This window comes from Perca flavescens, chromosome 18, assembly GCF_004354835.1.
Source record: "Perca flavescens isolate YP-PL-M2 chromosome 18, PFLA_1.0, whole genome shotgun sequence".
In the NCBI taxonomy this organism is placed as follows: domain Eukaryota; kingdom Metazoa; phylum Chordata; class Actinopteri; order Perciformes; family Percidae; genus Perca; species Perca flavescens.
Window position 1 is genome coordinate 27,874,609 of NC_041348.1, and position 27,069 is coordinate 27,901,677.

The 27,069-nt window shown below is 40.4% G+C and overlaps 2 protein-coding genes across 2 annotated transcripts; both read left to right on the forward strand.

Moving 5' to 3' along the window:
* Positions 1 to 4,441: 4,441 nt before the first annotated feature.
* On the forward strand, positions 4,442 to 20,107 carry crip2l (cysteine-rich protein 2). The gene is made up of 8 exons (XM_028605397.1): positions 4,442 to 4,658; positions 11,814 to 11,908; positions 14,833 to 14,890; positions 15,677 to 15,805; positions 16,200 to 16,268; positions 16,476 to 16,570; positions 16,679 to 16,736; positions 19,536 to 20,107. The coding sequence occupies exons 1-8, from the start codon at positions 4,616 to 4,618 to the stop codon at positions 19,601 to 19,603; spliced, it is 615 nt and encodes a 204-aa protein (XP_028461198.1). The 5' UTR covers positions 4,442 to 4,615; the 3' UTR covers positions 19,604 to 20,107.
* A 1,005-nt stretch (positions 20,108 to 21,112) lies between these two features.
* On the forward strand, positions 21,113 to 26,800 carry pnrc1 (proline-rich nuclear receptor coactivator 1). Its single transcript, XM_028605050.1, has 2 exons — positions 21,113 to 21,859; positions 24,064 to 26,800. Exons 1-2 carry the CDS (start codon positions 21,542 to 21,544, stop codon positions 24,538 to 24,540), a joined length of 795 nt encoding a protein of 264 aa, XP_028460851.1. The 5' UTR covers positions 21,113 to 21,541; the 3' UTR covers positions 24,541 to 26,800.
* The last annotated feature ends 269 nt before the right edge of the window (positions 26,801 to 27,069 follow it).

Below are 27,069 nucleotides of genomic sequence, written 5' to 3' on the forward strand. Positions count from 1 at the left end.
TAAAATAACTTTAGTTGTGCGATGTGGTTGTACGTCAGTAGCTGACATTAAATTAGGTCCCAATTCCATTTAGCGTGGACGTTTTTGTTCCTTTTAGTCCGTCTTTGTGTAAGTAGACTATTTTCTTTTCCTTTGTCCCCCTGTACTTCTGTAAAGCGTCCTTGGGTTTCATGTAATGTGCTGTATAATAATAATGATAATAACTTTTATTTATATAGCGCCCTTCATGAAACCCAAGGACACTTTACAGAATTACAGTGGCTGAGGGAGGTTGTAGGCTGTGGTCAACAAGTGGTGTTTCAGGAGTTGTTTTTTTAAATGTCCAGGGATGTAGCATTTTGAATATCTAGAGTAACAGTATTCCAGAGGGATGGGGCTGCAACATATAAAGGCTCGGTCTCCGAAGGTACAGAGTCTGGTGTGGGGAATGGAGAGCAGGCCAGTGTCTGAGGATGGCAGGTTTTCGGGGTGGGGTGTATGGATGGAGGAGGTCGGAGAGGTACTGTGGGGGCCAGGGGCATGGAGGTATGTATAGATGAGAAGGAGGATTTTATATTGGATTGGACTTAATTGGGAGCCAGTAAAGGTGGATGAGGGTTGGGGTGATGTGCTGCCACGTCTTGGGGTGGGTGAGGACCTTGGCGGATAGATCGAAGATATTACGTTTGTTGCTACAACAAACTCTTAATGCTTTGGCTCGTGACACAGAGACAGTGATACCCGTTTTAGCTCACGAGGTTACGTTCCGGAGAATGGTGGACCCCAAAAGAAGAGGCAGCAGGCTTGAATATTTAATAAATGAAAATAAATACAAACAAAAGATGTCCAGCAGGCAAAGAAAAGTCCAAAATCTGTGAAAGACAAAACGGGAAATAACAGGGACCAAAAAGCAACAGAGACTAAACGGGTAACTGAAAAACTGACACTCCAAAATAGAAAAAACAATACAATGATCTGACACAAGACAAGGGGAACACAAAGACTAAATACACAGGGTAACGAGGTAACACAAGACAGGTGACACACGGGCAGGGAAACAGGTGAAACACATTAGGGCTGGGCAGAACAATCAAAAAAGGCGGGAAAACACAGGACAGGAAGTAAAACCAGACTACCAAAATAAAACAGGAAACAAAAACAAACACAACCATAACACACGAGACATCCAAAGTAGGCTAAGATACCGTATGCTACACTTGAAAGGCAACAATGCATCTGTAACATATTCTCTTACTGTAAATGAATGATTTTCTGGTTGAGCAAAACATTCATCGCGACTATGTGACCTCTCGGTAACGCTAACTTAGTCATATACAGTGGGTAATAAACAGTGTTGGGCAAGTTACTTCCAAAATGTAATACATGTTTGATGACTAGTTACTGTCATTTGAGAGTAATTAGTTATTTTACAATATCACTGTGTCTGAATTGCTTTAAACTACTTTTGCTTTACTTTTGAGTTACTTTCATCAAAATAAAAGCGGAAGTATGACTTGGCAGTAGGATCAACGAAGTATCATCTTTATCCCCTATATACATCATAATTTATTCATTCTTTTGTATCATTAATCTGAATCTGCAAAGTAACTAAAGCTATAAAATAAATAGATAAGTAAAAAATGAAAATAGTCAATTAAAAGCACCTTACAATTGAATCGAAGTAGCCTACGGAATAGTTACTTTCCACCGCTGATAAAATGTAATGATATTACGTGTAGCAAGACTAACCATTCATTCCCGACATGTTATTATCTGTCAGGTGCTTGGTCACATTGCTGTCGGCACTGAAAGGACACAGATGTCCCTAGCCTAGTCTCTGGTTCTGGTTCTGACCACGGGAACAGTGACGGGACAGCTCGCGTCAATGCAGCCTAAAAAACTCAGTCATTTCAACCACCGAATCCAGCAACAGGAAATAACACTCGCAGACTTTTTTTTCTGTGCCAAAATGTTTCGCGGTGTCGGTAAATTCTTAAAAAAAAATAAAATAAAAACACCACTAAATGTGTTGTAACTTGCGTTGTAACTCGTGTTACTGAGATTGAGACAGGTATAATATTACCGACATTTTATTAGTAATGCGTTATATTACTGTGTTACAGCAAAAAGGAATACATTACCGTAACTGTGTTACTTTTGTAACATGGTAATGACACTACTGCTTTTGTCCTAAGAGGCCTCTAGAATCAACGCAAACTGAAAGTTACAGATATAGCCACTCTAACCTAATAAATATAGAATTCTTTTTTTTGGGTGCAGATGGTTGACCTGTTAGTGGAACTGAAAGTTAAAGTGGCACCGAAAGCATTAGAAATTCCTCTTTTGAGACAAAGGTTATTCATACTAATATCATTGAAATATGGCAAATAACCCAAATAACTGTTGATGTTTCTTGCACTTGACCAAAGATGAAAGGGTTGATTGACATATCATTCTGCCATGAACAGGACAAAATTACAATAATTTTAAGTGCGCTATAATCAAAAATAACTATGTGTAATATAAAAGGAGTCAGCTCTTTAGTAGTAAGTTAGTTCTCGGTAGTAAGTCGGACTCGTTTCAGGTGAGGGTTGGCCTCCGCCAGGGCTGCGCTTTGTCACCAATCCTGTTTGTAGTATTTATGGACAGGATATCGAGGCGTAGTTGGGGTGGGAAGGGGTTGCAGTTTGGTGGGCTGGGGATCTCATCGCTGCTCTTTGCAGATGATGTGGTCCTGATGGCATCATCGGCCTGCGACCTTCAGCACTCACTGGATCGGTTCGCAACCGAGTGTGAAGCGGTTGGGATGAGGATCAGCACCTCTAAATCTGAGGCCATGGTTCTCAGCAGGAAACCGATGGAATGCCTTCTCCAGGTAGGGAATGAGTCCTTACCCCAAGTGAAGGAGTTCAAGTACCTTGGGGTTTTGTTCGCGAGTGAGGGGACAATGGAGCGGGAGATTGGTCGGAGAATCGGCGCAGCGGGTGCGGTATTGCATTCAATCTATCGCACCGTTGTGATGAAAGAGAGCTGAGCCAGAAGGCAAAGCTCTCGATCTACCGGTCAGTTTTCGTTCCTACCCTCACCTATGGTCATGAAGGCTGGGTCATGACCGAAAGAACGAGATCCAGGGTACAAGCGGCTGAAATGGGTTCCCTCAGGAGGGTGGCTGGTGTCTCCCTTAGAGATAGGGTGAGAAGCTCAGTCATCCGTGAGGAGCTCGGAGTAGAGCCGCTGCTCCTTTGCGTCGAAAGGAGCCAGTTGAGGTGGTTCGGGCATCTGGTAAGGATGCCCCCTGGGCGCCTCCCTAGGGAGGTGTTCCAGGCACGTCCAGCTGGGAGGAGGCCTCGGGGAAGACCCAGGACTAGGTGGAGGGATTATATCTCCAACCTGGCCTGGGAACTCAGGATCCCCAGTCGGAGCTGGTTAATGTTGCTCGGGAAAGGGAAGTTTGGGGTCCCCTGCTGGAGCTGCTCCCCCCGCGACCCGACACCGGAAAAGCGGACGAAGATGGATGGATGGATGGATGGGTCAGCTCTTTACGGAGTGTCTCAGCGTCTTTAAGTTCATTGTTTTGGTTTTACAGCCTGATACTTTTTAAGTGTTGCAGCCGCAGCAGGCAGCTGTTTTTAGTGAAAATAAAAGATAAAACTCAATGTGACGGACACAGTTAGCAAAAGGTTTGGACCAAAACAGAACTAAAAGGAAAGTGAATATTTGACTAACCCTAACCCTCCAAAAAGGACTGATAATGTTGCAAAATGTGAAAAAAGCAAAAGCTCTCATGATATAAAAGGCCTCCATTCTCATACACATTTCATATTATTAAGTTATGGATGTAAGCAGCATTTTAATTGTGCCACTACTTTATGTTGTGCATTGTAATCTATACCAATGCATTCTATTTGATAAGGTGATTATATGTTTTGCATGAAAAAGCTAGTAACTACAGCTGTCAGGTAAATGGTGGAGTAAAGAATATTTCCATCTAGCAGACATATAAAGTAAATGTAAATGTAGAAAAAATGTAGTTTTTTTTCCAACTCTGGAAGGAGAAAAGACATATTATATAAATACAATGATGTTATTGGCAGTAAACAGTAGGTGGCTAAAAAATAAACTCAATATGGATGTGTACAGTTACACGTTTCCATTTTATATTTCACATCTGCTGTTTTTTAGTTTTTCATTGACAACATGCATTATACACAGAATCAGGTAAACAGCAATAGCACAAAGTCATCAAGTCTAACTACTATAAAGATATAAATAAATAAAAAACACACGAAATAATACAAACAATAAATTAACAGATACATTACATAGAAATAATAATAGAAAGAGGTACATGTAAACATATAAAATCACATTTAGTCAGAGGTTTCAGGATTTCATATCTGCTGTATAAGGATGAGAACTGCATGATGTCATCCTGGGGGCGGGGTTATGCAAATGAGGCAGAAGAACCAAAGGGAGGATGTGAGTGACCCTACGGTCTCTCTCATCTCCATCCGCGCCACAGCCACCATCATCCTCTGAGGTGTGTCTGCTGCCACTGTAGCTCCATTCAGACTCAGCCAGACAGAGCGCCGGGACACCGACTGAAAACCACCTCGTGTCTTTGTTCACACGGAACATGGCGTCAAAATGTCCAAAGTGCGACAAGACGGTGTATTTCGGTAAGTGTTTGTCTTAACCGCCCAACGTCGAGGCATTTATCACAGCCACAGACGGGGGTTTGACTGCTGGTGGGAGTGATAGCTAACGTTAGGCTACTTACCATCCGCTATTCTATTAAGTCCTCATATTGTTTGTTTTCAGCGAGGCTAGATACATTTTTAAGCAATGCAGAGCTCTATATCTGAGGTGACGTGTTGACAATGACAGAACAAGGGTTTCCATTTTGTAAGTCATCATCATTTTATTATATTATTTTATAAATATAGCCTAAATTAATCACATATAAAAACTGTTTTAAAGAAGAATCCAGATATAGGCTATTGTACAATATGTATCCTTAATTCATGACATCTTGCACGCACATCATATATTTTTTAAGGAATATATATGTGCACAATTGTTCTCACAGCTGGGGCTTCATAATATGGTCGTAACATTAATGTGGTAACATAGACACACAGTTCAATTATTCAAAATCACCTAGTGAAAAGTTATACCATTGAGTCCAATTGATTTCTAATGTTTTCAGGTCTTTCAAAATACTTATAGGAGTGGTGAGATAAATCACAGTTAACTAAAATCATGACATTCATCAAACCTTCCTGTAATGCTACTATCAGAGCTGAAATATAGCAAAATTACTCCACACTATTTTTGCCTTAAAGTGCTCATATTATGCTTTTTGGCTTTTTCCCTTTCCTTTATTGTGTTATATATCTTTTTGTGCACGTTATAGGTTTACAAAGTGAAAAAGCCCAAAGTCCACCCCAAAGGGAGTTACCATTTCCAACAGAAAACACTGTTCACCAACTGCTCCAAACAGCTCTATTGTAGTCCAGCCTTTACTTCAGAGACCAACGTGGTCACTTTGTAACACACGTTATAATGCTCGCCTAGCTGCTAGCGTGGCACTCCCTCATACTCTGCTTCTGACTGGTTAGTAGTCCTTACCTAGGTACTGAGCTCAACACACAGGGTGAAAAGAGGAGCTGCAGCAATGTGCAGTACAACAAGAATATGGTGTTTTTTGAAAATTAAACCATGTAAACCTATTCAGATCTAACTAGAGCTGTGCAATATATTGATATAATATATCGATATTGTGATATGAGACTAGATATCGTCTTAGATTTTGGATATCATAATATCGTAATATGGCATAAGTGTTGTCTTTTCCTGGTTTTAAAAGCTGCATGTAAAGTGATGTCATTTTCTGAACTTACCAGACTGTTGTAACTGTTCTATTATTTGCCTTTACCCACTTCGTCATTATATCCACATTACCGATGATTATTTATCAAAAATCTCATTGTGTAAATATTTTGTGAAAGCACAAATAGTCAACACTACAATATCGTGGCGGGATCGATATCGAGGTATTTGGTCAAAAATATCGTGATATTAGATTATCTCCATATCGCCCAGCCCTAGATATAACCTCTAAATACAATTATGAACCTGAAAATGAGCATAATATGAGCACTTTAAGACTACTTCTTACAACGTTTCACACCACCAGCTAGCTGTTACAACAAGCTTACTCGGTATTCTCAGTACAGATGTATAATTTTTCCAAGCCAGGAGACGGGGAAGAAAACCGGCGACAACTGTAGAAAATCAAATTCAGCCATCTCAAACCCAATGGCTGAAATTGCCCAAATACCAATTCTTGCATTGCATAATGTTAGTTATGATGTAGGCTATAGGGCGTGGAGTGGGTCGAGGCACAGTTTGTATTCACGAAATACCAATTGTTGCACGTTGCTTTAACTTAACTTAGCCAACTGGCCGCTTGGATAACTAGCTAATTTAGTGTTGCAGGTCATGGCCATAATATGCTGTGGCCTGACATAAAGTAAACCTTTATTTTTTATTGCACTTTCACAACAAGGTTACAAAGTGCTTTACAAAGAACCAGCAGATAAAAACCAGGGAACAAAAACTTCCAAGTCCCAACAGGAATATTGTATATAGGTCTCAGTGGCAATTAAATGCTTTTAAAGCCAGCCTTTACAGTCTGAAATTCTGTCTGTGTTGTAATCTGACAAACACTTCTGTGCTATTCTTTGTCATACTGTAGTGCACTAGTTTTGGGGCCAAGACATTTTCAAACATTAATGCAACAACACCTCAATTATAAACTCCCGGCTGAGTAGCGCAGCCAGTAGGAGCCCTGAATATTACAGTGATGTTCCACCAGAGCCAAAAAACAGCTGACAGCCTAATCTAATAACCCTCCTGCTGTAATGATCTGAAGTCTGGTCTGCTCTGCCTCAATCTTTTTGCCAGTTTGAATGAGTAATTACAGTTTTTCTCAAAAATTTCAGTGCCTCAGATGGCGAGTCTCCGACTCAAACTGGTAACCGCTCTGTTGTGACGCAGCCCAGACTGAGCTATAATTGGTTCACTATCTTTGGATAAGGTATACAGGAAGCCGTTCACAGTCCTGTTTGTGGTCATCAGCCTAAACTTTTATCTGACGGCTGTATGATAAAGCACCGTCTTTACATTTAACTCCACTTTTAAATGACCTTTAAACGATTGTTATTGGTATCATTTTCCCGTTTTACATGACAATAAAAGTGGGATATGATCTGGCTCGCGAGTGAGTTAAGAGCCCACATATCAGTTTTCAGCTTTTCATTTTGAAGCCACACCACATGGCTTTGTAAATAATTGATTGACTGCTTTACATACGTCACATGGATCGATTTCCTTTTTTGTTCTTTCATCTTCATTTCTCTGGAGAGCAGCAGCCAAAACCACGCCCTGCAGCTTTAACCAAGCATGCTGCTCTTCTTTTTCCTCCTCAGATTCGGAGAAATATCTTTCCTCTGGCAGCGCGAGTTGTTGTTATGTAGCTGCACAGGGAATTTATTGCGGTGGAGGGTCATTTTGAACATTTCAAGCTCAGACATTTGGTCTATTTTGGGATTTTGTTATGTACAGCTTATAATTTTCTTATAAAATGTGTATATACCCAGCATTTCATTTATACAACAAACAACAGCATTTCATTGGTACAACATACTGATGTAAAAAGGGGAAAAGGAAAGAACAAAATAACAAGAAAACAAACACACAGAAAAAGAAAATCAGCTCAGGAAGGGAAAGAAAAGGAAAAATAGCCAAAAGTGAATAAATCAAAACTCAAACAAAGCTGTTTTAAGCGGAGACTATATATATATATATATATATATATATATATATATATATATATATATATATATATATATATATATATATATACAATAACTCAAAATAACCCCCCTTAGTAACCCGCTGCAGTGGGCCTCATGTCGACTATGACACTGCATAAACAGTATTTTATTTATAAACGTGCAATAACAGTATCTATTTTTCTTAACTGTTTTTATACGCTGCCATTCAATTTGTACAATAACAATATTAATGCTGCTTTCAAACTCTTTTTTTATGTCATATTTAAAGAGAATACTCTGTAGCATTTGTATTTATTTATTTTTAATCTTAGTTTTTTGTGAAAATACAGTATTTATGAGCCAGTGTAACAACATTTCATTCATATGTGCACTCTGTATGTACAGTTGAATGACATTCAAAGATATCTATCTATCTAAAAGGAGTAAAACACAAAGAGCATGATTGAAAATGATAAGAACACATTACTCTACATGTGTTCCACACACACACACACACACACACACACACACACACACACGTCCTCCAGCATCAGTGCAAAGTGCTCGCTGTGTGCCAAGGTGACTTACTGTCACATATCACAGTGACAGGCTGGCCAGTGAGTCTAAACAGGAAGTGTCAGGTTGTATCAGGGCCTCAGTCTGTCTGCTGAGATATTGTGGGACTGTCCATGACCCTCTCCATCTCTCTCTTTACCTCCCTCTGTCCTTCTGTCAGTTCTAAAAGAAACAAAAGTTTTAGCATCAAACTAAACTTAAACATTTAAAATCTTCATACAGCAGAATGGCCCATTTCAGAATCATATATATTGGATTATTGGATTATAATGATGCATTTATGTTTTAAGTCTGTAACGGTGAAGCTCATTTTAATAACTTTATATTCTGCTGGATAGCTTGTAAAGTCTCATCGTAATCTGCAATAATATGTTTATTTGTGGAATATATTTTGAGTTATTAAACTGCAAAGCAACTTTTATCTAGTAAATCAAATAAATGTAGTGCATAAAAAAGGACGTTTCTCTCTAAATGTAGGAGACTAGAAGTCTAAAGTAGCAGAAAGGGTCTGCGTTCATAGAGGTAGATCATAGACTGTATATAAATATGGACAGCGCATCTCCATTTCCTCCCACCGTACAAAAATTAAAGGTCCCATGGCATGAAAATGTCACTTCATGAGGTTTTTTAACATTAATATGAGTTCCCCCAGCCTGCCTATGGTCCCCCAGTGGCTAGAAATGGTGATAGGTGTAAACCGAGCCCTGGGTATCCTGCTCTGCCTTTGAGAAAATGAAAGCTCAGATGGGCCGATCTGGAATCTTCTCCTCATGAGGTCATAAGGAGCAAGGTTACCTCCCTTTTCTCTGCTTTGCCCACCCATGAGAAAGAGAAACATCATGGCTTTCAAACCAGCAAAGTGGCAGTTGGTCTTGGCCACACCCTTGGGTTCTCTTTTGGGGAGCTGTCATGTCCTCCATCTTTATAAACAGTGTGGTGGTGCTTTTTGTGGTGGAATTTCCGGAAACACCGTGTTGTAGTATGATGAGACTAAGGGAAAGCTTAGACAACATCAGGTCCTTCATAGGTCAAAGGTCAGGGGACGAGAATATTCATGCCAGTCTCTAATAACCTAGTCTATATACACAACGTTCCACTTCCGGGATTGCTCCATTGCCGCAGGAAATTCGGCCGTATGTCCTTCTTTTCGGCCAGATGTCAGTTACCTTCAGCTTTCTTTGTGTTGGCGTTCTAAACTCTGGATTTGTGAGGACTATGGTTAACTGCTCCTCAGATCTCTGCAGGGTAAATCCAGACAGCTAGCTAGACTATCTGTCCAATCTAATTTTTCTGTTGCACGACTAAAACAACTTTTGAACGTACACATGTTCCACCAAAACTAGTTTCTTCCCGAGGCTATTTTGCAGAGGCACCGGGGCTCCGTGCGACGATTGTGATTGGTTTAAAGAAATGCCAATAAACCGGAGCTCGTTCCTCTCCCATCCCGGAATGCTGTGTGGACTAGCCAGACCCTCCTCCGCAGCGCTGTGGAGGAAGGTCTGGCAATGCCAGACTACTAATAACCAAACCTGTTCATGTATAATTATGTTTGTCTCTCTACAGATTGAGGGAATCTAGGCAGCTCTATGATAATAGAATGTTTTGTCTCAGGACTGTCTCCTACTGGAGGTCAGTGGGCCAGCCACACTTTAGCACAACTTCCCAGAGAGAGAGATAGGCCGAATCTGTGTGTTTAGGCGACTGCAATATCTTTGTTTACCTTAAAGGTTCGGCTTAACGTAAGGCCTCCAGCATGAGTTTAAATACACCTTGAGGAAAACAGGAATTTCAGAGAGTTGGGACCTCACTGCACAATAACACATTGTGGTTAAACTGTACTGCCTGCTTGTGTCTTATGCACCGATCCGATACCACGTAATAAAGCCCTAAAGAAAATCTACGTTAAAGTAGTTTATTTATGTTCTTTTTCCGTTATAACTGACTGTCAAACGGCATAATAAAAGAAAGTTCTGTGGCGTTCATTGTTTGTGTTTGTTTATGTTTCACAAAGAGTTTAACCTGAGCCAGACAGACAACAAAGACAGACATAATATCACATCCATACAGGGATAGTAGGATACAGCTGTTAAAACATAATAAAATATATGACACACTGGTATCGGATCGGTACCCGGTATCGGCCGATACACAAGTTCAGGTATCGGAATCGGTATCGGGAAGCAAAAAAATAGTATCGGGCCATCTCTACCTGGAAGATAGGAGGAGCTTAGAGCAAGGAAACACAGGCGTATCCTACGCGGAAGTCTTTTATCAAGTGTCGTATACATACCGCAACTCCACATGACAGATACAGCTGTACAGGAACTGACGTTGCTCAGTACGGATGCTACGGAACCAAGGATCTCTCATTTGGCAGCTTCGGCTCCTCCTCCCTCACATCTCTCTCTCTCACATCCTCACCGGGAGGCGCTATGATGCGAAGAAGAGATGCGAGTGAAGGAAGCAAGGAGACCAATAGCATAATGAAAAGCACCCTGTGAGTTAGAGGGATGGAGGAACATGCCGTAGCTTTATAAAAAGCCAGAATGAATCCCTCCGTGTCACTCTGCTCTCCCTCTGAGCGCAGTGGAAAGAATGTGCTCTAGGTTGATATGAACTCCCAAGAGCCTGTCGAGTGTCTTTTATCACTTTCACTGGAATGGTCTGGGACAAACGGCTCTGCTATAATTCAGAATACATGTTTGCTTATGATCTGAATCCAGATTGTGGATCAGCTGTTGTACTGTACACACTAACGGTGGAATCTTTCTATCTATAAAATCTGAATAGCATTGCATGTCAGGTTCTCTTAATAAGTCATATTTTACCTTGATCTCCTTTATATCTGGTACTAAAATCAGCTTGTTTGAATTATGTAATGTAGATTAATTGCATTTGCAAGGGACGGGAGGTTTAATACAGAGGCAAAAGTAGGCTGTGCACATCCCTGAATTTCCCCTTTTACATGCTGTTGCTGTGAACTTCCACCGTTTCTTCCATTATACAGCTTTCAATGGATGGATGTAATTTCCCCTTTTATAATTTAACCTAGATTCTATCAAAATAACAGTAAACACCTTTTTCCACTAGTTCTCTATGAGGTATTTTTGGCGAGGATGTTATAATCTTAGCTCTGATTTGATTGTGTTTTCTGGACCGTTTCTGTTTATGCACCTCTGACCCCTCCGGATGTGTCTTGGATGATTGGATCTTAATTTTTTTTTTCTTTGGTGCATTTATACTCAGAATGTATTTATTTACTCTTTACCCCATTATCATCTGGTTTCCCAGGGCTGAGTACCTCCAGGTTCATTAATACCGTCTGGATTTTTAGACACGTTTTGAAAGGCTTAATGTTCCGTAAACTCCATAAACATGACCACATCAGTTCCTCATTTCTGTCTTTTTATTCTGCAGCGGAGAAGGTGTCATCCCTAGGGAAAGACTGGCACAAGTTCTGTCTGAAATGCGAGCGCTGCAACAAGACGTTGAATCCAGGAGGCCACGCTGAGGTAAGGAGGATGTAAGAGGAAGTGAACAGAAGGAGTCGTCAAACTGGAGAGTTGATGGAGTACATTTAAAGATAATCTGGAGTGGTTACGTGGAATGGTCTGTGTCCATTGTCAGCGTCATTTCAACGCTTCCCATTCATTTCTATGGGAGCAGCTGAGAAGCAGCTTGTCGCCCGCCCCTCATTTGCATAATGTTGAATCCAGTCAACTTTATGCAAATGAGGAACGGATGGGTTGGCTCGACGCCCTTAAAAAGCTGATGAAAATCTTTTAAACTGACCTTTATCAATATAAAATAAAGACTGAGTAGCCTATTTCTTTGCTTAAAATGTTAGAGATCATATTCCGAACGAGCCGCCATCATGGTCCGTTTTGAAATCTGGGAGTAGCCAGCCCCAAATGCCGCGTTCGTCCAATCAGCTGCATCCTTCGTGGTTATAGGAGGGTGTAGACTGTCTTTGCTTGCCAGTGGTCAGTGGAGATAAACTGGTGGCGAGCCCACTAGCGTTCAATGATGTGAAGCGACGTGATTCCATCCGTGAAAACAACGCGGATATATACATGTACTATGTCCAAACTAGGGCTGCACAATTCATTGCAGTTTTCCAAAATCGCAATATGGACTAGTGCAATATCCAAATCGCATGGGGGGGGTGCAATATTTGTTAAAGGCAAAACATGTGCCAAACCATTCTGAATTTAGTATTGTGCTGCTGCAGAGACGTCTCAGCCTACTAATCCTATCCTACAGACTAAAAAAAATCTTTGTTTGGTACAGATCCTCGCACAAATCACACTATAATCATTTAAAAAAACAAAATTCAATATTGTGAATCGTGTAGCAATCGCAATATCAGTCAAAATAGTAGCGACTGGATATTTTCCTCATATTGTGCAGCCCTAGTTTAAACATATTATTCCCACATTTTTTAATGTGTCGTGGAGGATTGACATTTGTTTGTGTTTTTATTTTATTTTAGAATACACTTTTGATTGATAAGGGACAGAAAGGGTGTAAGAGCAGTGATATAAAGATGAGAGATCATCTAAGTAGTTAAACTACTTGCAATTATAGGCTGTAGCTGTTTCAAATACACTTGCTGTGAAAGTACACTTCCTTTGGCCTTGGAGTAAAGAGAACATAACCTCAGCATGAAGTATTTGTGGTCAAATAGTCACTCTGTTGACTTTCTAACCAACTGGGAAGTCTGCAGAAAAATCAGTGCAAGTCTGAAACCACACCTACTTCCTGTTGAGGTCACGCTCTGTGGTCAAAGGTCCGAAGTGAAAGTATCTGCCTGAGTTTTGAGGATCTGTTCACACCGAGCTTAATTGAAGAATTTCTTTATTTGGTGCGTGTAAAAGAGACTTCATTTAAACCAGCGCTGTTTCTGACTGTCTTCAGATCAGTAGTACTTTCAGTCTATTTGTGTCCCGAGCTGTTACTACAGTTCAGTACAAAACTACACTAGCACTGTACATGAGCTGAAAAAAACTGTAGCAGCCTGTTATTTTACGCCTGTGATTGTTTCTGAGGCTTTTTTCGCGGCCTTTCAATGAGCGTTAAATGAGGAAGTGAAGCAGTGTGAATCACAGCTGAGCTGACAAATGAGGAGCTCCACTGCTGAAAGCTGCTGACTCAGAATGTGACAATGCTTTCTTTCTGTATAGCCAGTTTAGGATTTGTTGTAAAATGACTTGTGAACACATCTAGCGCGAGTGAAATACGAGCCTGGAGTAAATCAAGAAGCTGATTGTTCCGTCAGGCTGAAAAACATGGCTAAAAACGCCTCCTGGGTGGATGACCCAGACATGTCTGAATAAAGCCACTATACAGAGCATTGACATAAAGGACACCAGTGTCTGAATGACATACATTATTACTTGAAATAAGGCTAGCAATGTTGCATATGTTATGTCTGGAAAGGAGTCGTACATGGAAAGTCAAGCTGAGGACCTTTTCCTGGACGAGACAATAGAGCCCCCGCACGCTGCCTGCGTGGCGTGAGCGTGTCAGCTGTGTGGCATGTCCGTTTTTATTTCGGCTCCCATGTTAACAGGTTAGAGCTTGCACACTGCCTGCGTGACATGCAAGTGTCGAAAAAACGCGCGCATGCTATAAATAGGACAGACACCTTTTTTCACGCGACACTCAAGCGTGTTGGAAGCGTTTCCAGGCTAAATAGAATAGAAAAGATGTTTATATGTCATTTTGACACAAATACATATTAATAAATGACATATTGATGTTTGAAAGTCTCAAGGTTACGTAAATGCAGATATAAATGTAATTTTAAAAATTATAATAAATAATTATCGATTTTCAAATATTGCACCCGTCAATACAGAACGAAATATTCTGTAGCCTATTTTGCCGTCAATACTGCCGACGTTGTCTTTGCTGTAATCTATTATTTCATTTTATCAATGGGAAACATCCATGTGTACAGACGAGGCTAGCAGCAGCAGCGTCGCGTCAGACACGTTTCTGGTGTGCAAAGACAGAAAACGCCACGCTCACGCCACGCTCACGCCACGCTCACGCCACGCAGCCAGTGTGCAGGAGGCCTTAGTCTCTATTTGCGTTGGGGCACCGAGTGTAATTTTCCAGAGAACTGGCTTTCACAGAGATTAGTAACTAATAACAAAATGAAGGTAAACACCACAGAATGGACTGATGCTCATATTTAGCTCTTTTCTTGTACTTTATAAATTGATGTGAACAGAGAAAATAACAGAGAGCAGACAGGTATTCTAAACGTCCGTGATTAAATCCTGGTTCATTTGTTATTTGGCATTATGTGAATCCAAACAGACTAAATACAAAAAATGTGTTTAACTAAACTTTTCCACTCTGGTTCAGCACAGTGAGAAACTGGACCTGGATGTGTGTGCTTACTGTCCATCCCTCTTGTGTTTTGCAGCATGATGGGACGCCTTATTGCCATAAGCCTTGCTACGCCGCCCTCTTCGGACCAAAAGGTGCCTTTTCTTCTTGATTACAGCTAGGGCTGGGCAATATATCAATCAAAATCGATAATTGACTAGATACTAGTTTAAAAAAAAGCATGGTTAATACAGCAGCAGCAGTGTGAGCATGCCATATGAAATGTATAGCTGTGTGTATGTGAGGTGTGCATCTGTGTGAGTCCGAGTTAATGTGTTTATTTACTACACTTATAGTTTTTTTTGGACATTTTATTGTATTCACTGTAAAAGTTTGACTTTCTTTTATTATTTGAACTGTTAAAAGCCCTCCTAGGGACAGTGTTGCGAATTAGCCATGGCTACAAACACTGTGATACAGGCATTGGATTGTTATTTATGTAATAATCTATGTTTTTTGTATTTGTCCCTATTTAAATAAACTACAAATAAATAAAATCGTCTTAGATTTTGGATATCGTAATATGACGTGTGTTCTCTGTCCCTGGTTTTAAAGGCTACATTTCAGTAAAAGGTTGTCATTTCTGAGATTTCCAGACTGTTGTAGCTGTTCTGTTATTTGCCTTTACCCACTTAGTCATTGTATCTACATTACTGATGATTATTGATCACAAATCTCATTGTGTAAATATTTTGTGAAAGCACCAAATGTAAACCCTACAATGTTGTCGCAATATCTATATCGAGGTATTTCGTCAAAAATATTGTGATATTTGTTTTCCTCCATATTGCCCAGCCCTATTTACACCTTTAGAGAGAACACTTGTAACAACGCTGGTCATTTTCAGGTTTGTAAATGCAAACTTTGTCTGTGTTTTTAAGGCGTGAACATTGGCGGAGCCGGTTCCTACGTGTACGAGGCTCCTGTCAACGAAGCCCCTGCTGCCGTTTCCATGGAAACAGATGCCAAACCAGAGGAGAAAAGAGCCCCCGCACGGGGACCAGTGAAGGGTGAGAGATATGTGGAGTAAAAATAGAAAAAAAAACTGTCATATGTCGGGATGAGAAATGCAACGTCTGCTAGAAGAGAATTCTCTCTGGAGGGATTAGGTTTAGTTTAGGTCACCTCAGTTGCATAGGGGAGTGACATACTGAAGATATGAGGGGCAGGTTTTAGAGGATAACAGAGGAAAATCAAGATGAGAAAAAATGGAACCTCACAGAGAAAGAAAATACATAAAACTGAGAAAAATAAACTGCTATTGGGCCGATGTTCCAGTCAAAGTGATCATTTGAAGATGTGTGAAAAATAGGGAGGGAAAAATAGGGGAAAGGATAATAAGAGAGATTGTTTGTGTTGAAAAAGCAATATATTATTCGAATTCAATGTGCCTTTTTTTTTTAGCTGCAAGCTTCTCCTCTTTCTCCGGAGGACCCAACATCTGCCCCAGATGCAACAAGACGGTTTATTTCGGTAAGCCGATTGGTGTCTTCATATCTCACAGTTTGCATGTATGAGTGTTGGAATGTGTCAAAGTGACTAAGGCAGCTGGTTTCCATGGTGACTATCTCCATGGTGGTATGTGTGTGCATGTGTGCGTGTATGTGTGTGGTTGTGTCTGTGTGTGTGTGTGTGTGTCGGTGTGTGTGTGTGTGTGTGTCGGTGTGTGTGTGTGCGCAGCTGAGAAGGTGTCATCTCTGGGGAAGAACTGGCACCGGCCCTGTCTGCGCTGTGAGAGATGCAGTAAGACTCTGGCTGCCGGCAGCCACGCAGAGGTGAGAGACCCACTCATCACGCTGGATGTTTCCCTGTATTTCTTATTTCTTTTTATCACATACCCATGAGGAGGAAATAAGAGGGATTTTGTTTTCTTTCTTTTGCAGCATGATGGACAGCCATACTGCCACAAACCGTGCTACGCTGTGCTGTTTGGGCCCAAAGGTATGAAGTCAGAAACCCTGTCAGTGCAGTGCAGGGGACCGGGCAGCAGGGTGGACTGGTGCTTAGAACAACCATCTTTAAAGGTCCCATGGCATGAAAATGTCACTTTATTAGGTTTTTTAACATTAATATGAGTTCCCCCAGCCTGCCTATGGTCCCCCAGTGGCTAGAAATGGTGATAGGTGTAAACCGAGCCCTGGGTATCCTGCTCTGCCTTTGAGAAAATGAAAGCTCAGATGGGCCGATCTGGAATCTTCTCTGCTTTGCCCGCCCAGAGAATTTGGCCCACCCATGAGAGAGAGAGACATCATGGCTTTCAAATGAGCAAAGTGACAGTTGGTCAAGGCCACACCCCCACCCTCTACCTTGCCATATCCCCACCCCTCCTCCTCAGTAGCATTTAAAGCTACAGATACAGAAATGGCACATCCTAAGTAAAGCTCATTGTGGGACTGGCTCTAGTGGCTGTAATTCTGCACTAAGGCTGAATTTTGTGAAAGAGACTTCAGATACAGTATTAGGGGACCACTAATGTCTGTATAAAAGAGACTTCAGATACAGTATTAGGGGACCACTAATGTCTGTATAAAAGAGACTTCAGATACAGTATTAGGGGACCACTAATGTCTGTATAAAAGAGACTTAAGATACAGTATTAGGGGACCACTAAGGTCTATATAAAAGAGACTTCAGATACAGTATTAGGGGACCACTAAGGTCTATATAAAAGAGACTTCAGATACAGTATTAGGGGACCACTAATGTCTGTATAAAAGAGACTTCAGATACAGTATTAGGGGACCACTAATGTCTGTATAAAAGAGACTTAAGATACAGTATTAGGGGACCACTAAGGTCTATATAAAAGAGACTTCAGATACAGTATTAGGGGTCCACTAAGGTCTATATAAAAGAGACTTCAGATACAGTATTAGGGGACCACTAAGGTCTATATAAAAGAGACTTCAGATACAGTATTAGGGGACCACTAATGTCTGTATAAAAGAGACTTCAGATACAGTATTAGGGGACCACTAATGTCTGTATAAAAGAGACTTAAGATACAGTATTAGGGGACCACTAAGGTCTATATAAAAGAGACTTCAGATACAGTATTAGGGGTCCACTAAGGTCTATATAAAAGAGACTTCAGATACAGTATTAGGGGACCACTAAGGTCTATATAAAAGAGACTTCAGATACAGTATTAGGAGACCACTAAGGTCTATATAAAAGAGACTTCAGATACAGTATTAGGGGACCACTAAGGCCTATATAAAAGAGACTTCAGATACAGTATTAGGGGACCACTAAGGTCTATATAAAAGAGACTTCAGATACAGCATTAGGGGACCACTAAGGTCTATATAAAAGAGACTTCAGATACAGTATTAGGGGACCACTAAGGTCTATATAAAAGAGACTTCAGATACAGTATTAGGGGACCACTAAGGTCTATATAAAAGAGACTTCAGATACAGTATTAGGGGACCACTAAGGTCTATATAAAAGCATCCAAAAAGCACCATGTCTAGGACCTTTAAGGCTTCAAAAACCACCACCTCCCCAAATAACAATCTGCAGAAGGCCATTTAGCGTCTACAAATATTCACCAGAGGCAGTTGTATTGGTTGACTCAAACTTCAGTGGGTGAAGCAAAATAAAAAATGTTTTTGTGGCCTTACAGTGTCAGATTGAAGCTCAGTAACAAGGGCAAGAGGGACATGAAGAGGGGAGGAACACTATTATTATGAGCTTCATGCTTTAACTGATACCATAATTGAAAAAAAACTAGGTAATCAGCCTTCATGAACCTAGTTAATTTAACAATTTTGTTTCTTGATTAGTTATAAGTATTCTATTATATATGTATTTTATTATATATAAAAATAATATATAATAAGTAATTTCCCAGTTTTGGATTAATGAAGTCTATCTATCTATCTATCTAAAACTGTGGCTGTGTACTTAGAAAGGGAAGCAGTGATGCAATCTTGTTTGCGAGTGTGTGGGCACTGACTGCAAGAATTAATATATGCAGATTACATAATCTGTCCTCTCAATTTAATATTTATTGGCCTGAGACAAACGCTGTCAGGCTCTGTCACTTGCTCTCACACCTCACAAACTAAGCTAAGGAGGTCTGAACATCAGGCTTTTTTTAAAATACCATATCATATATTATACCATTACAATATTGCAGCTTTTGATACATAAGCTAACATTTGTGTGACTTCAGCTGCACACAGACCGTTCAAAAAGGACAATCATTTTCATTTAGACCTACAATTTTCACACAGTCTGAAATCGTATCTATTATCTTCATTGTGTTTGTTATTAATTATGCAATGCCTGTAGCTGTCAGACATCAGCAGGAATGAAATAGTATGTTCACAGGCTCCTTGTTTACAGTAGAATGCATACTTTAGTTACAGTATTCATAATTTATTATATTTGTTGCACTCTTTGTATAGTGTCTAAGTTTTTTGCCTGATTTTATTTTATTTCATTTACCTTGTATCATCTTTTTCTATTTTAGTCTGTGTGCTTTTCATTGCCCCTAAATGTGTACTTGACTCAAATAGCCTGCACAAGAATTTCTATGGGCCTGGACCAGATAAAAATCTGGGATCTTGAAATTCAGAATGAGCATTTTTTTTTTTACGCACGTGGCACAGCAGCAGTAACTTCATAATTGTCATTGATTAACAGCAATAACTCCCCTGAAATGTTTTAAAATGTCATTATTTGGGTGGACTGGCCCTTAAAAGGTACCGACTGTGTTATGCCCTCTATCAGGTGTAAACACTGGCGGCGTCGGCAGCTACATCTACGACGAGCCTGCTGAAGAGGAGGCCCAGCCCTGAGCCATGAGCCCTGACGCTGCCTCCAGGACCCTCCATGGTTTGCCTTCTACAGTCACACAGGTGACGGATGATATGTACTGCGATCACAGGGATGGATATTTAGATGTTTCCGTTGTATTTGTATATTGTTTATATATCTATTTTTTGTACTGATACTAGCCTTTAACATGTCCTCCCATGTGAGTTTTAAGATTTGCCTTTCAGTTTCTTGGTTCTCTTTGCCAAATAATTATTATGTAGTAGATTAAAGCTCCTGCGTCACTCATGATTAATAGTTTTTCAGACTTTTGTGCACTTACGAAATGTACTGTATGAAACGTACAAGTCCCACCAATTTATTGTCAGTGTTTGTTGAACATGGTTCTAAAATATTGGGATGAGATGTAGACGTAGTTGCACGCACAGAAGACTTTTACTGAATGTTATGAAGTTTGGGGTCTGCTGGGAACAAAAAGTGTTCAACTGTGCATCGCATTTTCTACAGTAAAACTGTGTGGTACCAAACTTGTGTTAAGTGTCTGTGGCTATTTATTCATTTATTACTTATAAGCAAAAATACTAATTTAGCAATGCTAAGCTTAGTTATATAGAGCATTTCATACACAAGGAAAGAAATCTGTACAGCTGCAACTAAAGAGTATTTTCATTATTTCTTCATCTGTATTTTCTCTGTCGACTATTATTAAACAATTAATCATTTAGAAAATTATCAAAATTGCCAATTTGTCAGAGCCCAAAAGTTTTCATATTGCTTGTTTTGTCCGACCAACAATCCAAAACCCAAAACTATTTCATTTACGGTTATTTCAACAGAAAAAATCCTTAAAAGAAGAAGCTGGAACCAACAAATGTTTGGTATTTTGGCTTGCTTAATGATTTAAAAAGAATTAGATACAGATTAAGGAGAGCTACTAAAACCATGTTCACATAAAAAAATATAAAACATTTCAGGCACATTCTAAGGAAGGTTGTTACTGTGAGCAGAAGCATAAAAACTCATATTAGCCAAATCAAATTGATTTAAGCATATAATATATTTACATACAGTATAATCTGTTGCAAGTGCTGTTATAGACAAATAAGAGAACCTTAAACCCAGTTTCGGTGCAGGATAAAGGCTGATGTACTTGTTTTTCATCTTATTATTATTCCCTGTCAAAAATCATACTATTTTTTTAATCTAAAGCACAGAGTGCACAGCAGGGACTCATTTGGAGACACAGTTCAGTTTTCCAGTTGTACAGAATTTCTCTTTAATTTCTTTTAGATTTTGTGTATCTCTTACATTTGCCCAATGCATTTGCCCCGCTTTAGAAAAGTTCAACCAAACGTCACCGACAGGATGAACTGTGGTAATGCATGACCCGCCCTACTCTCCCTCTGATAGGCTAGTACCCTGGTTGAGAATGTCTGGGTACGCCAATCAGAGGCAGAGAGGCACCTAAAAGTAAAGATTTGTCAAGCTACACTAGAATACTATCGGAATTGAAAGTTTCCTACAAAATAATTGTACAGAAAGTGACAATAATGCTCTGACGTCAATAGAGCTCAACGGATAACCGTCTTATTATGAAATACATCACCGGAAGTCATGTTTTACTCTGGCAAGCTTAACATTTTGAGCTAACGCAGCGCTACTTCTGCTTTAACAACACGCTCACTAGGACCGACGCCATCTCGGAATAAAGGACGTCCATAGGGTGTTTTTGGAAGCAGAAAATATTCAAATACCACAAGTTGGCTTTCAGAAATTTCTGGGGAAATATAACGTTTCATTCGTTTAGTAACTCTTTCTGCGGATAAGAAAGTGTATCAGCCGCCCTCGAAGAAGTATCATAACGTTAGCTAACTGTTAGCTTGTGACGTAGTTAGCTAAACTAGCTAATTTAGCCGCGGAGGAATTTCACAGCCTGTTTATGTTTTCGCCAGTTCGAAAAAATGTTGGACGGATCTCCGGCTCACGGTGATGAAACGAACATCGGGAACGTCGAAAACAACAACCCGATATCGTTGATAAGCAGCGATGGGGTGAACAAGACGAGACAGGCGCTGCTGAAGAAAGGAGGGAGGAAGCTGCGGTCGACCGCGCCGCTGCATCACCAGAAACCTCCGAGAAACATCCGGCTGTCCGACCACAACAACAACAACACCACTTTATCTGCTACCAAACCCGCAGCTCAGCCCGGTACCGAGCTGCCTCTCGGTACACAGGCCGTGCTGACCCTCCATCATCTCAACCAGGGACCCAAGACAGAGGTAACTTCCTGGTTCATTGTTGGTCTGCGCTGAACTTCTGTTAACGGACTGTTTAATACCCAGTTAGTCTGAAAATGAGATAAGATACATCTGTATTTACCCCCAGCGTTGAAATTCGTTTGTTGTAGCAGTACAATAGAAATAACAGAAATAAAAACTGTATATAAAGTTACATGAATAAATTGTAAACGGTACAAAATTGAGGTAGAATAGCTAGCTACACAATAAATTGTGCAAGAGCATGAGGTAACTTTAATGAAGAGGTTGTTTAAACCTATTTATGAAATAAATAAAGTTTCCCTCAATTACCTGAAATTAAATATCCCCAAATTGTGTTTACATCTGTCCTGTTTTTGTGATTGCTTGATTAATCGATTGAAGTAATTTATATCAGTTGTAATAAAAATAACTTAGTTGTAATCATATGCACATCCCTGTCAGCAAACTTTGGAAGCTAGCTATGAGCTTATAAAGCCTCATTAAAAAAAGTAAATAAAGTCTATTAAATAATTTAAAAAAATGCATTCTTAAAATAAAGTAGATTTAATCGTGTCAAGTGCCTGAGGCAGTTTGAAGTGACGCAGTTACTAATCCTTGTTGTGATGAATCGAAACTAGACAAGTCTGTCTTTATACTGGCAGCTTGACAGAGATGAAACGCCCAACTTGCAATCTGCTGGCAGGCTTGCCTGCCTATAGGCATTAACATGGAGAGGAAGCTCATGTAAACAGTGCAGGGTTCATTTTATCAATGTATTACCCACTGAAACTATTAAACTTTTTCGTTTACAGCATAGGCTGCACAATATATTGGTATTTTTTTTATCGTCATTGCAATAATAACCGCTGCATTACACATCGCGAGAGGCTGCAATGTATCGCCAAGGTCACTCCAATTTTGTATCAGCAGAAAACTGCACTTTAAAACTATCGTTCTTTTTCAAGCAGCGCTTTTTATATTTAATTCAATGTTCAATTTGTTCAATAAAATAATCTTGGAAATCACTTACTACAAGAAATTTGTTGCATTTTAGCAGAATTCTGTAAGCAGCAGAACTGAGTACACTGTAAAATCTTGTTTTTTTATCGCAAGTAAATATCACATTCAACAACATTTTCACATATCTCATATATTCCTCATATCGAGCAGCCCTATTACAGCTGCAATTGGTTGCTTTCGAATGGGGCCTCCTTAGGACCCCCAGTGCAATAATTAAAACAAAAAAAAATTATATGAATTGAGTCGATGACATGTAAAATAAGGGTCGCCCTTCAATGATCTCTCAAGGATAAATAAAGGTTGAATAAGGATCAAATTGATTGACAAAGTCGTAAAAAAATGGAATGCTAGAGTGAAGCACCGGTGAGATATGAAAGAAAGAAATCCCTCAGTGGGATGAGTGTAAAAGTTAGTATGTGGGGCGGCTCACCCAGTAAGAGTGTTCACCCTATGTTGGTTGAGTCCTGCAGCGGTGCAGGGTTCGAATCCGACCTGCTGCCCTTCGCTGCGTGTCATCCCCGTCTCCCTCCCCCTTTCATGTCTATCCACTTCCAAATAAAGGGAAAATCTCCCAAAAAATAATCTTTGAAAAAAAAAAAAGTTAGCATGTAAACTTTAAGTACACATTTTTTGGTTTGCCAAACTTCTGTTTCCAAGGTCAATAATGATCTTTCCTTTTTGACCATCCTTTTGTACTCAGGGTCAAATTGGACCTGTTATGAAAATGTCTACATTTAAACAAAAATATGGGTTTCTTTTCTAACCAAATTACCGAGAAAATAACATGGATGGTTCCAGGTTCGCAAGTACAGTTAATACTTTGATTGTATTTTGAGTTGTTTTATTACATTTTATAGCATTTAAAAAAAAAAAAAGAAAGTGTTTCTAAACTCAACTTTTACATACACAAGTTTTTGATTATCCATCAACATACATTCCTCTAAGTGTAACACTTGTGGTAATAAGTTGGTGTACGTGGCGTGTATACAGTACTGGTGGTAGTGGAAAAAAGCGTCAATAGTGGGGGGGGGGAAATGGACAGAAACAGGGGGGACAAAAACGTCAAATAAAGTGTTAACTTTCGGAGGATAACAAGTGCATGGTCAGCGCGGGAAGACAACATGAGGGTTAATATGAGTGTTGTTTTGTCCAGTATTCTTTTTAGATAACTCTTAATTAATAAGAGTTTGTTTTCTGTTTCTTAGCTGCTGAAATCCAAAGGCGGCAGGTCGGAGCAAGGAGCCGCGCAGCCGGGTGGCCAACCCGGCCGCAACCAGCCCCGGCAGGACCGAATCGGCCAGAACATGATCACGCGGAGCCACAAGCCCAAGCAGGGCCAAACCCCCGCGGCCTCCCGCTCCGCTAAGAGGAAAGAGACGGGCAGCCCCAACAAGCCCCACCCTCGCCACCAGCCTCCGCCCCGAGAGCACAACCAACCCCTCCGCGCCTCCGACGCTGCGCCGGTCGCGAACACGCCGCCCGCCGAAGCCGCGCCCGAATACCTCAAAGACGGCGAGAAGGTCTACGCCGGGGCCAAGTTCAGCGAGCCTCCGTCGCCGAGCGTCTTGCCCAAACCGCCCAGCCACTGGGTCGGCGAAAACGAGCCGCAGCCGAGCGACCGGAGCCGAGAGCAAATGACTGTTCATCTCAAGTCGCTGCTGAAGGTCACGGAGAAGTCATGACCACGTCGGCTATCCATCCACGCACGAATGCCAACAATTGGAAAACAGGCATTCATGTAAAAAAAAATGAGTTTGGCCTTTTAAACACACTGAAATACAATGTAGGGAGTTTTTTTATTAACTGTAGTACAATTTCTCACGATTCAACATGCTGCCTGCATTTGTAAACATTTTGACGCCGCGTTGTTGCTGGAGATCTGACTAACCGAATATTTTCTGCCGCCGTGTCGGCAGAGTAAAAGAGAAAATAATGTCCGTGATTGGATTTGTGTAGTAGGAAGTCGTCTCCAGCAGCAACGCGATCAGCGCCTAATGGTTACATTGTGCAAAGTGATGACTGCACTTTTTTCTTTTTTTTAACGCTATTGAAAAGGCAGTTTTGTGTTGATTTTTTTTTCCCAAGAGCTTCTGCAAATGTACATAATATATTGTAAACATATGTGTGTATATTTCTCCTTGTTATTTTTAACTGAGATTCTAGTTTTGTTACTGAGATTTTTCCTAAAAAAAACCAAGAAAAAAAGAGAGAGAAAAATATCCCCTGCAAACTGAGGCGCTTTGTTACAGCTTCTTCAGCACGAGGCTCAGTGGAAGCACGAAAAGACTTTTCTATCTGATTTGCACTGAAAATCAGGGGGGGGAAGGGCAGGGAACCTTTTTGATTTTTATCCAAACGCTTGACCAGCCACTTTGATGACTTCATCAGCCTTCGTCGAGCACAGGAGAGCACTTCCGGGTTCCCGGCTGGCTGGCCACCTTTTCAAAATGGCTCAGCCGGCGGACAAATCACAAAGTCCGAATTTACCATCCGGTCGCTGAAGTTCTTTCCCTTCCCGCGAACACGGGTCCAACCTGGTGGAAAGCCACGAGTGGAATCAGGGACCGTGAGGCTGCCGAAGCCTCGCTCACGAACTGAAGAGAAATGTGAAAAGTCTCACGACCAGCTGCTGCAGAAAAAAGCCAGTATCCAGCAACAAGCCCATGTGCTGCTGCTTCTTTTTTTAATCTTTATTGCACTGACTCCGAGTCAGTCACATTAAGCCGTCTACATTTGAAATATCTTTTTGTCGTCTGTCCACACACAGCCGGTGTATTTCACAACCCCAAAAAACTGATTTTTCATTCAGATTTCATGTGTGTGTGTGTGTGTGTGTGTGTGTACGGGTGAAACTGAACTCGACATACATTACATCAGCCCGGCCCAGTCGTGGCTGAGGATTGTGAGGCATTAAGAAAGACAATCTTCTGTCACCTCCAGCTTTCTCTGTGATCATAATGGTCAATGCAGGCGATGTCCAACACCGCTTTTCGCCTGAAGATGTCGCGATTAGAAGTAGTCGATTGCCTCAAAAGCTACCTGTAACCTCTTTTGATAAAGCCAAACATTTGTTGGCTCCAGCGTCTAACGTGAGGATTTTCTATTTCATGTCATCTAAATATGTTTGGATTTTTGGACTACTTTGTGACATTTTAGGCAATAATAGTGAGAAACAATGGGTTAATCGACAATGAAATGACTCATTAGTTGTACCGTTAGACATAATCATAAAATAATGACATGCAGTGAACAGGTAGTTTTTATTATATACTAGTTATACCGTTATCTGGCAGTAGAAACAGATAAACGCAAGTGAGGACAACTAAATGGTGACTTTGGCTGTTTTCAAACGGCCATATAGGTGATCACGGAGAGCAGGAGGGGACAGAAAACCAGTTAAAAAGATGTTAATGTTAGAGGACCGAGAAGATGAAGCTGTTTTTGTATTATTCAGGTGTTTCAGGATGGACGGCACGCAAAACCTTTTTAAAGATTGTATGGCTTCATGTGGACGTAGTCTCACTTTTGTCTGTATGTTGTGTCTTTTAAAGGGGACTCGGTTCCACACACTTCGTTTTCATTTATTTAAGGTAATTTAATGCACGTTAATGTTTACCGAGAGTGCAGGATGTGTTCCGTTTTGGCACTGATGATCTTGTAATTGTGTACGACGTGTTCTTTTGTTTCTTCTGGATGGTTTCCGGGGATGCAGGCAGCTGCTGGATCTTGTTTTCTTGACCTCTGTGACGTCACGCAAGTGGGAAATTGTATTACTGTAGCAAAAACTGCCCATTTTTATGACAGTGTTTTAAAAAAAAATCATTATGAGAATATGCTAAACGAGGCACCTCCATGTCACAATTTGGAAGGGGAAAAAAAAGTTTTATGAAGTCTTTCATATCTAAATTAAAAATGATTAAAATATTGGTTACCCCTATTAAATGTTGCTTCTGTGTTTTATTACAAGCTGAACATGTCAGTTTTTGTTGCAGATATAGTGAACACAAAGATTTGGTGGCTATAAAACATGTTTCCTACAGAGGTACATTTAGTTATGTAAACGTGTAGCATGAATTATGTGAAATTGCATCACGGTTTGACAAAAACGGGAGTATGATGAAACACATTCCAGCCCTCTCTTTCTCTTTGGAGAGAACCCTCTGAAAACATTTTAATGCAAAAGTGGTTCTGTCTCTAGATTAGCATTTTGG

What these genes read in the sequence shown, in the direction of transcription:
- crip2l (XM_028605397.1), top strand. Translation starts at nt 4,616, where the DNA reads ATGGCGTCAAAATGTCCAAAGTGCGACAAGACGGTGTATTTCG. An exon ending in CGCCCTCTTCGGACCAAAAG is followed by an intron (nt 14,891 to 15,676) that starts GTGCCTTTTCTT and finishes TGTGTTTTTAAG; the next exon opens with GCGTGAACATTGGCGGAGCC. An exon ending in CTGCCGGCAGCCACGCAGAG is followed by an intron (nt 16,571 to 16,678) that starts GTGAGAGACCCA and finishes TTTCTTTTGCAG; the next exon opens with CATGATGGACAGCCATACTG.
- pnrc1 (XM_028605050.1), top strand. Translation starts at nt 21,542, where the DNA reads ATGTTGGACGGATCTCCGGCTCACGGTGATGAAACGAACATCGGGAAC. An exon ending in ACCAGGGACCCAAGACAGAG is followed by an intron (nt 21,860 to 24,063) that starts GTAACTTCCTGG and finishes TCTGTTTCTTAG; the next exon opens with CTGCTGAAATCCAAAGGCGG.